Source organism: Thunnus albacares, chromosome 18 (assembly GCF_914725855.1).
Source record: "Thunnus albacares chromosome 18, fThuAlb1.1, whole genome shotgun sequence".
In the NCBI taxonomy this organism is placed as follows: domain Eukaryota; kingdom Metazoa; phylum Chordata; class Actinopteri; order Scombriformes; family Scombridae; genus Thunnus; species Thunnus albacares.
In genome coordinates this window covers 6,089,257-6,102,123 of record NC_058123.1, presented here as the reverse complement: position 1 = coordinate 6,102,123, position 12,867 = coordinate 6,089,257, and the positions used below count along the sequence as shown (strand labels likewise).

Here is a 12,867-nt window from a genome sequence, read left to right as displayed (position 1 = left end):
ATTATATACCTCTATTATATAACTGCTGCTCCAGTACTTCACCAGAAGTCCTGTAAATAACTGTTGTAAATAATGTAATATCACTCAGACCATGCTACTTTTGATTTTTTTTAACTTTAATCATTTAAATTTAATTTAAATTTAATTTTAAACTTATTTCTCTTCTTAACCTGACTGAATGAACCGCACAAGAACTCCAACGTGCGTGTTTTTCACAACATACAGTATTTGTTTTTAAAGAAATTCAAATGAAGAAGCACATCAAAATTACCTTGTGATGTTTGGAAATGTATAAAAAGTAGTTTTCAACCCAATCTTCCTGTTTGGCCCCAGATAAGTGCTCCTCCTTCAATTAGTCAAAGGGTTAAAAAAATTTTACCACAAACAGGAAGTCAGTGGGGAACCGCAGCTTTTTTTTTTTTTTTTTTTTTTTTTTTTTTGCTAATAATTCGGTTATGAAATAAAAATCAACACCTAAAATCAATAGCTAAAAGTCTAAATTATTGTTTGTTTTGGTGGGGAGAGCACTGCAATGGTAATTTAATCGAGTTCAGGGATTTCCTTCCAGTGTGTTAAAGCTAAATTCGGTTAAGTGTTGCACCTTCAGTAATCTGGAGCATCGTATTTATGACAGTTTTGTGCTCTTCGACTCTATTTTCAGAGCGCCGTAAATTGGTTCCAATTTAGGAGTGGATTTGGTGACGTCACCCGAGCCAGCGCCCCTGCGCGCCACACAAGTTAGAACACGCGCTCGCCCACCGAGGAGAAGACGCTCGAGACGTCAGTTGAACATGGCGTTGAGCTGGAGAGCTGTCACTAGTCTACAGCAGGGGGAAACAAACGCCGCCAGGGCCACAACGTTTATCTGACAGTCAGCGACGGGTGTACGTCAGACTGCCGGAGCCTGCCCGAGCATATTTATCTGCGTTTCATCCTTTTTTTCCGCCACTTCGGGGGACTAAAGCTGAAGAAAAAGGGGCGGTGGAACAGCGGAGTTGACAGCCAGCCTCAGCGAACGTTAACCCGGACAGTTTGAGCACAAAATGCGGGACAACCTTTCAAGCTGACTGACGTTAACGTACGCGGTGGGGAGCTACTATCGATTTGAATCGCTCGGTTATTTGGGTTAACTCTTCCTGCACACAGAGCGGTTATAACGATAATAACAACATGGTTCCGTGATCTGTTGCCTGTAATTCGCTTGTCAGGTCCACAGCTAATACTGTCAGCTCAAACCGACTCACCTGAGCGTCGTATGCCGTGTTTATATTGTGTTGTTTTTTTACGATAAAACGTTAAAGAAATGTCAGATAACCAGAGCTGGAACTCCTCCGGTTCCGAGGAGGATTTGGAGCCGAGAGAGGAGCCGGGACACCCTGTAGGTATCGCTGAGTTCAGCGGTATCCTCAGCAAGGTAAGTCACGTTTGTTTCGGCCGGAGTCACTGCCAAATCCTGAGGGCGTAAGTGCCAAGGGAGGCACCTGTCTGCTAATCAGGGTGAAAGGAGGTAGTCTGGTGTTTTACCACAAATCCTGGTATGTCTATTTGAGGAAAGGGTGCATCAGGATCCTTTCCTGTCTGTCAACATTTACACGTTGCTGCTCAGCTATATTAGACCGGTAAAATCCCCGCTGAAGCAAGAGGAAAACCCCCTCTTGAAATTGAATCGGGGGGGTATGTAATGCATGTACTGGTGGCAATGGTTGAAGTTTATACCTCATTCCAGGTTTATGCATGTACGATTATAAAACCTGGATCATGGCCATGGTAATGTTTACACAATGCTGTTACCAGTAACGTTATAAATAATTGGGACAGCTGTTATTTTGCAGACATTAGCGTTTCCTTATCAAAAAGAGATCAAAGGTCTTTGTGTTGATTTTGTAGTCCATCGACTATTTAATGACTCCTTTCAAAGGTCAAAGCAGGTCTGCTACACATTCTCATATGTACTATAATAACAGTGTGGATGCAGCAAATGGTGTTACTGAGTGCTGTGGGCAAATGCAGTGATACTGTAAACATTGCTTTGACAACAGTATGCAGGGTGCAAGAAAACATTTGCTGGGTTACTGCTACAAGTTACTGAGTGACTGTTGATGAGGAGTGCACCATGTAAATAACTCTGCAAGCTATTGTTTATCTTTAGTAAACAGACAGTTAAGTCTACTGCCAGACAAAGTCTCAATAACCTATTTTGCCATATGCTTCTGTTCCCTTGTGCAAGACTTTGTTTTGGGCAAATCAACCACAGTTTTAATTAGTTAAGCTGCTGGCAAGCTAACGTGGTGTTAAGCACTGTACAGTGGATATCTGTAAACAGATTGCACGCTGACCCGCTAACCAAGCATATTGTGAGATTAAGCAGATCCAGAAAAGCTCACCTGTTCGATCATACAAATCCCTATATACGTCATATGTCATGTGAGGATTAATGAGTCTACACCCTGCTTAAATCCCATGTGTCCCAACTCAGGGTTTACCCAGAAGTTTTAGCATCTGGGCACATACTGTTTGTGTTTGTAATAAACAACACAAACCATTGTAACAATCCAGTACAACAGTCATTTAATAAAGACTGACTTTGTTCATATACATGTTTTTTTTTTTTTAGCATTTATTTGACAGTCGATGGTGTAGAGCAAGACAGGAAACATTGTGGGGGTGGAATTGGGAAACTGTGACCATGTGATATGCACCTTCACCATTAAGGCGTGCCAACATTGAATGTTTTTATTGTTGTTCACACTGAGTCAGAGAGGGGTTGACTCAACTCTGTGCTAATTGTTGAGGCTGTACTTTGTGGTTTTCTCCTATTAAATTTTATATTATAACATGTAAATGGGTTGGACAAACCACCACAAAGTGCAGCCTTAAGCATACATGCTATACCATACCTACCAAATATGCCACAGTAGTAGTCTCAATAAAAGCTGAACATTTTATAAAGATGTATCATGTTCCATTACATTGTACATGTGTTTGTCTTGGCCCTCAGCTTACAAAGACATTGATAAGAGTGCTTTTATTTTTCAGTGGACAAACTACATCCATGGGTGGCAGGACCGTTGGGTGGTTCTGAAGAACAACACACTGAGCTACTACAAGTCTCAGGATGAGACAGAGTATGGCTGTCGGGGTTCCCTCTGCCTTAGCAAAGCTGTTATTACTGTGAGTACTGTTGCAATTCTTAACTACAAACTTGTACTTTTCGTTCTTTTCTGTGCTGCAACATGCTGCAGTCACTTAACTGTAAGTATTTTAGAAGGTACAGTTTAGTTGTGCACTGCTGAATGCAGCATTTGTGCAATTTGTGCAAGTGTCTTAACAAGAATGAACGCTGTTGTTTGTGCAAGAGGGCAATATTTGCTAAGAGAGAGGAACGGTCAACCTAGCTGTTTAAGCCACCAAACAGTAGAACTTACTGTGGCACACATCCAGTGCTATTCAAGACCTGAGAGGACACTCTGTAAATGTTTATGTAAATTTCAAAATGTAGCCACAAACTACCTTTCCGTGTTACTTCACCTGCTGCTAGCTGATTCTCTGTAGACTCAGTGTTGCTCCTGTTTGACCTTTCATTAAAAAAAAAAAAAAAAAAAAGCCAACAAATAGTTGGTCATACTAAAAGGGATGGTTGTTTGTGGAGCCTTGACCATCTCCTTATCTTGGTTGCTTCTGGGCACATTGACTTAGCGGGGATTAGTCATTGTTGTCTGACCTAATTATTTTGTTATTCAGAGTGTACATAGCTGTGTAAACCAAATCAGGTGGGAGATTTGGAGGAATAGCAAGTAAAATGAGGAAGATCTGTCACCGTCGGCTGATAAACTCACTCTACACAGGCTATCAAGACAGCGATAGACCCGCTGAGTCACTGACAATATCTATCTAAATGATGCTCGGATAGCTACATGTACTGTTTGTTAATGGTTTGGTTCTTGCATGACAAATTCACCAATGCATGAAATTCAAAAAATTTCACCGCTGGTCACACTTTTTCCCCACATTGCATGCTTTGTTCACATTTCAATCAGTCCCTGCATGTGCTGCAAAAAAATATCAGTTTCTCATTGAAAATATGTTTTGTTTTGTGTTGCAAGTCACGTTTGGTTTGGCTTGCCTTTTGGAAAAAAACTCCACTTGTGTGAGTGACATTTCATCAGAACTGTGTAATAAACTTTCAGCAGCAGCAAAAACACTTTTTCAACATTTCATATCAAAGTGACTCCAGTTGTAGCAGCGCTGTCTTAACCTTTTAATATAAAATGCTGCTTTGATTTTCCCTGACCAAAGTATAAAAAACAGTCTCCACTATATATATTTTTTAATTTAACACAAAGTCACTTTAGGAGCACGTAACAAGAAATCTAAAGAGCGAAGACAGACTTTTCTGTTTCTGCTTCTATGGGCGTTGTATCTCCCCCTCTCTTTCTCTTCGAGCCTCTCACATAGTTTTGAGAAGTATGGTGTATGATATATAAGATGTGATTCATACGTAAGGCATCCACCATATGTTTCTCTTTAATTCTTGAAGGAAAGACTCGGCTCTTTCCTGGATCCATGTTTAGGCCTGAGGCTTGACTCACTGTTGACAACTCTAATCAGATGAGAAACTTTAGCCTGTATTTTCTCAAACATGTTCTTCAACTGCAGGTGGTAACCTATTTTTACAAAGATCTCCTGATTGTGTCCCAAGTTTTGCTCGAGGGTTAACTGGCTCGTCAGGTGACTGTTCTAGTTTCAAAACAACAAGCTATGTGGTAAGACTTAACTGTAAACTTCATCATGAGACTAATAATGTCACTGTATAGATTAGACCAAGAAGTGCAGCTCTGTGCAGTAGCATACAGTATATAGACACAGTACACTGAGACTTTTAACAATATCCTGTCTCAGAGTTTCAAAACAGCTGTCACACTCACAAATGTTCACACACCAAATGTGTCAACAGTGTTAACTTCTTGATGTTTCACCTTTCATCATGTTTCAGTGAGAACCCGGGTCAGTCATTGACTGAAGCTCAGCCTGTGCCTTTCTCCACATACTAACAAGTGAAATGAATAAGTTACTGTTCCCAGGCCGTATTTAAAACAGGCTTTTCTATTAGCTGTATTTGTACAGCTTTATCCATTTCCAGCCTATGTAAATATTAACCTCCATGTGGTGCACTAGTGTTGTCACTTCTCATTCCAGTGATTCTGCCAGTGTATTGCAAGCCCGGCAGCCCACTGGGCCTAAGTATCAGAGGATTTTTTTTTTTTAAGTATTTTTAGATGGGTTCTAAACTAAAATGTGTTACACAATGTGCATATTGGTCAAAATGTGCATAGCGAGTGTGTAGTCGAGAGAGAGAGCGTGTGTGTGACGGTGAGGCTGCAGCGCAACTGGTCTGCAGTGCACGCAGATGCGGGGATGGGCCAGAGGATGGCCGCTGCTTAGAACCAGAACCGGAGCAACCCGCCTGCCTACCAGAGAGAGACATACCAAGAGCAAGCTGAGCAGGCAGAGAGCGGGAGAGTTTCTCCCGAAAACGAGCACCAAGACCCGGGGAGACACGAGAGCAGCTGCTCACTAACAGCTACGTGTGTTTACAGCAGAGAGCAGGAGGGAGGACAGATGTCTCACTCTGCTACTCTTTGCTGCGACCCTGCTGCTGCTGTGGATAACACGATGTTGATAACACGCTTAGTATTTTACAAATTAGACTTTTTTATTTGATGAACGTGGGCGCTGATATGCGACATGATAAACGACAGTGGGGGCAGTGGCCAAGTAATGTAATCAGTGCCCGAACACCGTGTATCACCGTTAAGACCTTTACACATAGTAACATGTTTTGACTGGTATTTCTTGAGATACATTTAAAAGGTAAGAGGGTATAGCTATTTTCACATCCATTGCAACAACATTTGAATATGCAGGGCTGTCGTATTATACTGAATTAAAAAAAAAAAAACTGGCAAATGAGTGTATGTCTTTAGTTCAGAGGGAAGTCAGCGTTGTAAGTTGCAGCATGAGTTATTCACAGATTTCAGTTAAGATACTGAAGTTGAGAAACCTAAGCAGACCTGTAAGATAACTTGATTTCTCCATTGTAGAAAAACCAGAGCAAGTGCTTGGAATCATTTCTCAAAAGAGTAAATTGAGACAATATAATAACCCAAGATTGGGCAGGACTGAACACGACTCCTGCAGTTCAATGCTGGTGGCCCACTTTTTTTTTTTTTTTTTACGGTGTTTCTTATGGTTAGTTTTCATTATTGACACTAATCTAACTATGATTTTAACAATTAATCAATTCATTGTTTGTTCTATAAAACATCAGAAAACAATGGAAAATGTGCATCACAGTAACAGAGCAGTAAGTGATGTCGTCAAATGTCTTGTTTTGTCTGCCAAACAGTCCCCAAAATACTCAATTTTACTATTAATACAAGTTTGGTGTTTTTGTTTGAAAAAAATACTTAAACGATTAATTGATTAATAAAAAAGTTGCCGGTTAATTTTCTTTTGATCAACAAATCGATTAATCGACTAATCATTGCAGCTGTAGTTCAGTCATACCCAGCATACCCAACAGGAGTAAGTAAGTAGGTGTGTAGGTGTGTTTGGGACGTATGTTATATTGGCTACAAGAACTGTTTACAATACAATGCCATTAAATAGACCTACACTTTAAACTACAGCCTTAATTTCAACAGAAACAGTAATGTAGGCTTTTAAAGGGAGAATTCATTTCAGGGCTGCTGGACTGCATGGCTTTATACACTCTTCATTTCATTGTGTCTGTCACTTGTCTATACAATAGTAGGTAGTAATAGGTAAGTCATGCACGCCCTACCCTTCCTCCATTACTAGGGAACTTGATAACACTTACTGAATTTGACGACACATCTGTGACTAAAGGTGGACACAGAGAACTAATGTTACATAACATCAGCGTTAGTAGTAGACATTTTGGACATTAATTTACCAAGTAAGTAAACATAAGTTATCCAGTGATCTTGAAATGATCTTTGATTGGATTCATTCTCTTTGAGTGTTTGGTTGTGTATATTTAATACTGTATATATCATTTGATTAATTTGTTATTCATTTTGGTGAAGATTATGTTGGCAAAGGCTCATAGATAAATATGTGTAGCTATATAGTATTTTAGGAATTACTACGGCCTTTCTTTTAGCATCATTGTACAATCCTCCAGCATGCATTAGCTCCCGATTTAGATCCTCTCTCTCTCTCTCTCTCTCTCTCTCTCGAGGCCTTCGATCGACCACGTAAGAGCGATGCCCTTCTTGTTCATCTGTTTCACACCTGACTAAGGCAAACGGGTTTTAAATCCTTCTCAGTGTTGTCCCACTTGCAAAGTCCTGACTTAAAAATCAACATTTACATTGTTACCACAGCAAACAAGGACAACCGTCAAACTGTTACTACGGCTGACTCACCTCCATGACACTGTTTTTTGCCATCTTTAGATCTATGGTCAGTTAAAAAGAGCACTCTGGCCTACTTGTAATTGCCTCTCTCAGTGGAATCAGTGAGTAGTGCAGACTGGATCCATGAGCTGGCTTGTTTCGCAAGGCAGTGGCACTGGATGTCATGATGTGACTTTTCCCCCACAATATCTTATGAAATGAAACTCATGAGGCAGTTTAACAGATAGGGAAAGAGAAAGGAAGCTTACAGGTCAAGAGGATGAATAGACGATTTGTAAGTGACGTGAAGCTTTGTGGAAGTTGCAAAATGTCTTAAGCCAGGAAACTCTTCCTCCATAGCATGTGACTTCCTCTACGTAGGTCATCGAGAAGGGTCAAGAACCACATGTCCGTGTGTGTGTTTTGATGACAGACCTTACAGTTTTGTTTTTATTACCACTCCTGTTGATTTATCCTTCCCTTTATCTGTCTTTCACTATAAGCACTTGGTGAGTCAGTGTTTCCTCCACTAAGTGCTGCAGGGATCCCATTTTGGTGTCCAGATTCCACAGAAGGATGTTCCTGGCACCAGGCCCGCTTTAGTAGTAATGTCGATTCTGTCTGAATCTCCTCTGCAGAGAGCATAATTATATTGTCCAAAAATGCACAAATGAGTAATGCAATTCAGTCAGGGCTGGTGCAGCTTTGTAGAGTTGAATGTTTGTATTGGTTTCAGTCCCTCCATTCAGTTCTGGAGATTGTGACTGCGGACACGTAGGCCAGCTCAAAAGGGGTTGGAAGGGTGAGGACAGGAGGGGAGGCTTTTTGAAGCTGGGTGGGAAGTTTGTGTTAAGAGGATAGAGACAGAGTGAAGCTGTTTTGTCTCATTTTTGATTTTTGGCATTCATATTACTTGCCTACACAGCAGTAAATGATTTCGTAATCTCCCCTTTCTGTCCAATTTTTTCTCCCCCTAACAAGCTCCCTTAAAGACCTCGACACTGACGACATGAATATGGGATATAGTTGTAGTTGAGCTGCTGTTGGGCCCCATAAAAAGGAGGCATTTGTCAGACATTACAAGTAGTTGCTGGCAGAGGCTTCTTAATTAACTAAACAATAACCGTACTGACTGCTCTGGTATCTCAGTGTTTATCTCAGTGTATCTTCCACAGTGGTTAATGGTGTTGTGGGTATTTTGTTGATATCTTAACTCGGCCTAAACCTTGCTGACAAAATGCATCTCCTTGTGGTCAAAGTTTACTTTTTGTCCCAAGTATTTGTAAAAAAAAAAAAAATTACTGTAACATTGTGGGGAACAGCTTTCAATGCACAATAAAAACTTCATCTACAAGAGATGGATGTTTTCTCAAATTTGTCAATACAATTCTATTATCATCGCGTTACATATAGGCTTGTCCTTGATTGGCGATCGGATCGTATATCGACGATCGAAGAGATGATGGATGATTGGTTTTTCCTACGCCGATATTAAGGAGATTTTAACTAACTTATTATCAGAACTAATGTTATAAAAAATAATCTCAAGAATCTGCGCCCTACTGTGCATGTAGAGATGTTTCTGGCAGAGCAGCATGTTTGCCTGCTGAGTTAATCAGCATGAGTGTCAAGTAAATTTCAAATCCTTAATTACAAACCAGTTTGCTGTCTCTTTTCCATTTATCTGACACCCCGTATCTCCGTTCTCCATATGTCTGCTCACCAGAACGCTGCTCTGCGCTCCATAAGAGTAATTAACGTTGTGGATATGATTTGGATCGTGATATTAAAGATGAAAGGGAACCGTTGATTGAGTAGAAGATACATCGCTATTAAATAGATTTTTTTAAATGCTTAATTATTTTTAAATAAAATGTTCTCATGCTTTTATAAATGTTTATTCATGTAACTTTAACTGTATTGCTTGCAGAAAGCTTAAAAGTTCAACTGTTTGAAAGCTCCGTCTGACGCTGATACACGCTCAAGATGATTATTGAAAATCTTTAATCCAAATTAAATCTTAACGTCAATAATAATTTTTAAAAATGCTAAACAGAGAAGAAATTTTTTAACAGTTTGAACAGGTTTTAACAGTAGAAATATGCTATTCACCCATAAACAGTTTACACTAATCAAATTTGGATAACAAGTAACTTTATTACTTACTCTTAGAAATCCAAACATACTTAAAATGGACAACTGCACGTTTAAATCAAGAGGTCAGTGCTTAAATTCCAAAAAGCAAATAGTACAAGTCTATTTAGATACATGAAACACTCAGATACATGACATATATCACCAAATACATCTTTACAAATTTTCCTGGTCACAGAGGGCTGGAAGGTATCCCAGCATGCACACTGGGCAACATACATTCTCCAGCCCTTCACTTTGACTTTGTTTAGCCTGTATTTCCCATGTTCTTCATTTATTAACCTACACACACATCCGCAAGTTCCCACAAAGTAAACACTCATTTATACATTAATTTCTTTCGTCTGCTTGCCTTTCACATACGAACCCAGACACTCATAGTCAGCTTTTTGTCATGTCATCATCAAGTGCAAGGCTGCTGCGATGACCTTCCTGTGATGGATTATTGTTTACTGTAGCCTTGGATCCCAGTAACCTTCTCAAACCCAGTGCAGCCTTTCATTTCTCAAACCCCCCCCATTCTTTACCAGTATACCCACGACCCCTGCGGCCCAGAGGTGATTCAGAGGAACCCATTTTCTCACCTTCCTAGTAACCAAGAGACACTAAAAGATCTCTTGCAAGTTGTTTGCAGGAACATTCTCTGCAATTTCACATTGTTTCAGTGTTATTTGGTTTTAGGAGCTAGAAATGTTTTTTTTTTTGCTTTCCTTTCCACTTGAATAGATTAGATTTAAATTTTTACCTCAATTTTACAAGTACAGTAGGGTCCAAAAGTCTCTCTCAGACTTTGGATGCTATTGTACATGGAAAAAAACTGTTAAAGTTGTTAGTTTTAGGGTTGAGACCAACAATTATTTTCATTATTTTGGATTAATCAGTAAAAGTCTATAACTGGTCTAACATGGAAAAAATGGCCATCACAGTTTCCTGGAGGCCAAGTTGATGTCTTAACAGTCCAATACCCAAACAGTAAGTTAACTATAATGGAAGGAAAAGCAGTAAATCCTTACATTGGAGAGGCTGGAATCATCAAATCCTTGACACTTTTGCTTTAAAAAATGACTTGTACAATTAATCAATAATCAAAATAATTGCTAGGCAGTGTAATCCTGGGTTTAAGAACTTGAAGTTGAGAGCTGGTCTTTTTTTTTCTTCCTCAAAACAGATGCAACACTTGTTTCCGTCCTTGCTCGTGTTTCCTCCTCATGTCCTTCTCTGTGTTGATCTTATGCAAGCGCTGCGTCTGTAATTTTTAAACCAGCATCTGAGTTGGAAAGCTTTCAGCATCCAGCCTCACGCTGCGCATTATTGACACTGAGCATCTGGTCTTGGCCTCGCTGCTGTCCAGGTGTCGGGCAACGCAGCCAAGTCTCACTCCTCCATTGAAACCTGTTAAAAGAACACCATATTGCGCCACTTATAACTCTGCCAACTCACGGAAGTAATACAATCTTCAGTAATGGTTTGGACTCACGCTGTGTCTGGCCACTTGCTTTCACTGGGTGATATTCATTTGCCAGATCGCAGCTGGTACTGATTTTTTGTGCGTGTTTTGATACAGCTTGTGTCTCGGTGAATATAACATTTTTAAATAGGGTTAATCTTTTATAGATTAGATGGAGTTGGTAGACAGGAAGAATCAATAAAGTGTAATTACAGTATTTTCCCTCACAACACCCTATTGATTGACTAACTCATAGAAGCAATAAATACATTAACTAAACAACATTACAGTTGTTCATTTCAGTCCCTGATTGTTTCTCTGACGATGTTGCAGACTCTTGGCCCTTCACAGTAAATGACTTATTGTGCATTACAAATATACTAATACAGCAATCCCAGATGTGTTTAATGTATTGCGGCCAACGTAGGAATGTAGAGGTCTCTTCTCTGATGTGGTTTCTCTTTTGCTTACAGTTACTCTGCAGTCATTTCTGCTCGTTTAGTCTTTTCCCACTCTCAGTCCTCCTTTGTCCTCAACTTAGCTGGAACAAGCCAGACTCTCCCTCATATATCAGCCTGCTCTTTCTCTGCCATTAGACCTTGAGAATGACTTAGCAGCGGGACTCACAGTAGAGGCGTCCTTTTAGAACGCACATGTTTGTACACATGTCGATCCCATTTCTGTCACCGCCATTCTCATAGCTCACACACCTGCAAACACACAAACACACACCCAGCCTCTGGTTGCCGGCCATGCTTGCGCAGCAGTTCGGCAGCACTGACAGTACTCTGGAGAGCTATTAGTAATATGCTCCGTCCTGCAAGTTGCCTTAAAAGGCCAGTTTATCTGCCACTTCTCCTCCTATGGGACGGTGTCTGAAAATGGAAGCTGTTGGTGCCTCTCACACATTCTTCTTTGTCTTCTATCCTTGTGAGATTTGTAGATAGACCTACATGGATGACATTCAATTAATTCACATCGCCGTGACTGTGGCGGATTACCGGGTTTCCAGTCGTCAATGCCAACTCGTGAAACAGATTGTCGCCCACCATGTAACGCTCAGGAGAGAGATTAGCAGTTTGCTGTTTCAGTGTCATTTTAATGGCTATTTACAAGGAAGGCCACTCCTCACATATGCCTCTCCCTGCACTCTCTGTACAGTTAAGATATTTGTTTCTCTTCTTGCAATGAAAAGAACATGACAGCAAGCTAAGAAATTTATGACAGAGTCATTTCACAGAAGCCTCGGCCACAGAAGTATCTGATCACTATCAGAGGTCAAGCGAGGATTTGATAGTAATGCGTGACACCACAGATCACAGATCACACATTGACAACTCTAACTTCCTGTCTTCTCCTTTCTCTGTGTATTTCTTTAGCCTCATGAGTTTGACGAGTGCCGACTGGATATAAGTGTAAACGACAGCGTTTGGTACCTAAGAGCACAAGACCCAGAACACAGACACCAGTGGATCGACTCCATTGAGCTGCACAGGGTAAGTCACGCTCACTCTAACACATCCTAAAAGGTACCAAAAGGAACCAAATCCTTGTCACATTTGCAACAAACACAAAAGTATAATCTATCACAAGTTTGCATTTGTGAATGTGTGTGTGTTTATTGTATGCGTGTGTGTTTCTATCAGAGTATCAGAGAAGGAAGGAGAGAGAAGGGAGGAATCCAGGGAACAATAATCATCCCTCCACCACTGGTGCGTTTGTGAACAAGTCTTTATATACTTTAGGACTTACCGAGTGCTTCACATGACTTGCGTGCTGTACATTGTAATGGCAAGTGTGTGTGTGTGTTTGTGTTAACCTGTGCACCTGTGTTTACTTAGTCCA

General features: G+C 40.4%; 1 protein-coding gene across 4 annotated transcripts in view; it reads left to right on the top strand.

Annotated features, from left to right (window-relative positions):
- Positions 1-731: 731 nt before the first annotated feature.
- Positions 732-12,867, top strand: part of LOC122968943 (ceramide transfer protein-like) — a 24,465-nt gene continuing 12,329 nt past the window's right edge. For all 4 annotated transcript variants that reach the window (XM_044334490.1, XM_044334488.1, XM_044334489.1 and 1 more), the window contains exons 1-4: positions 732-1,414; positions 3,037-3,171; positions 12,402-12,518; positions 12,669-12,734. In XM_044334490.1, coding sequence (XP_044190425.1) covers positions 1,304-1,414; positions 3,037-3,171; positions 12,402-12,518; positions 12,669-12,734 — 429 coding nt within the window. In that variant the 5' untranslated portion in view covers positions 732-1,303. The remainder of the gene's footprint in view (positions 1,415-3,036; positions 3,172-12,401; positions 12,519-12,668; positions 12,735-12,867) is intronic.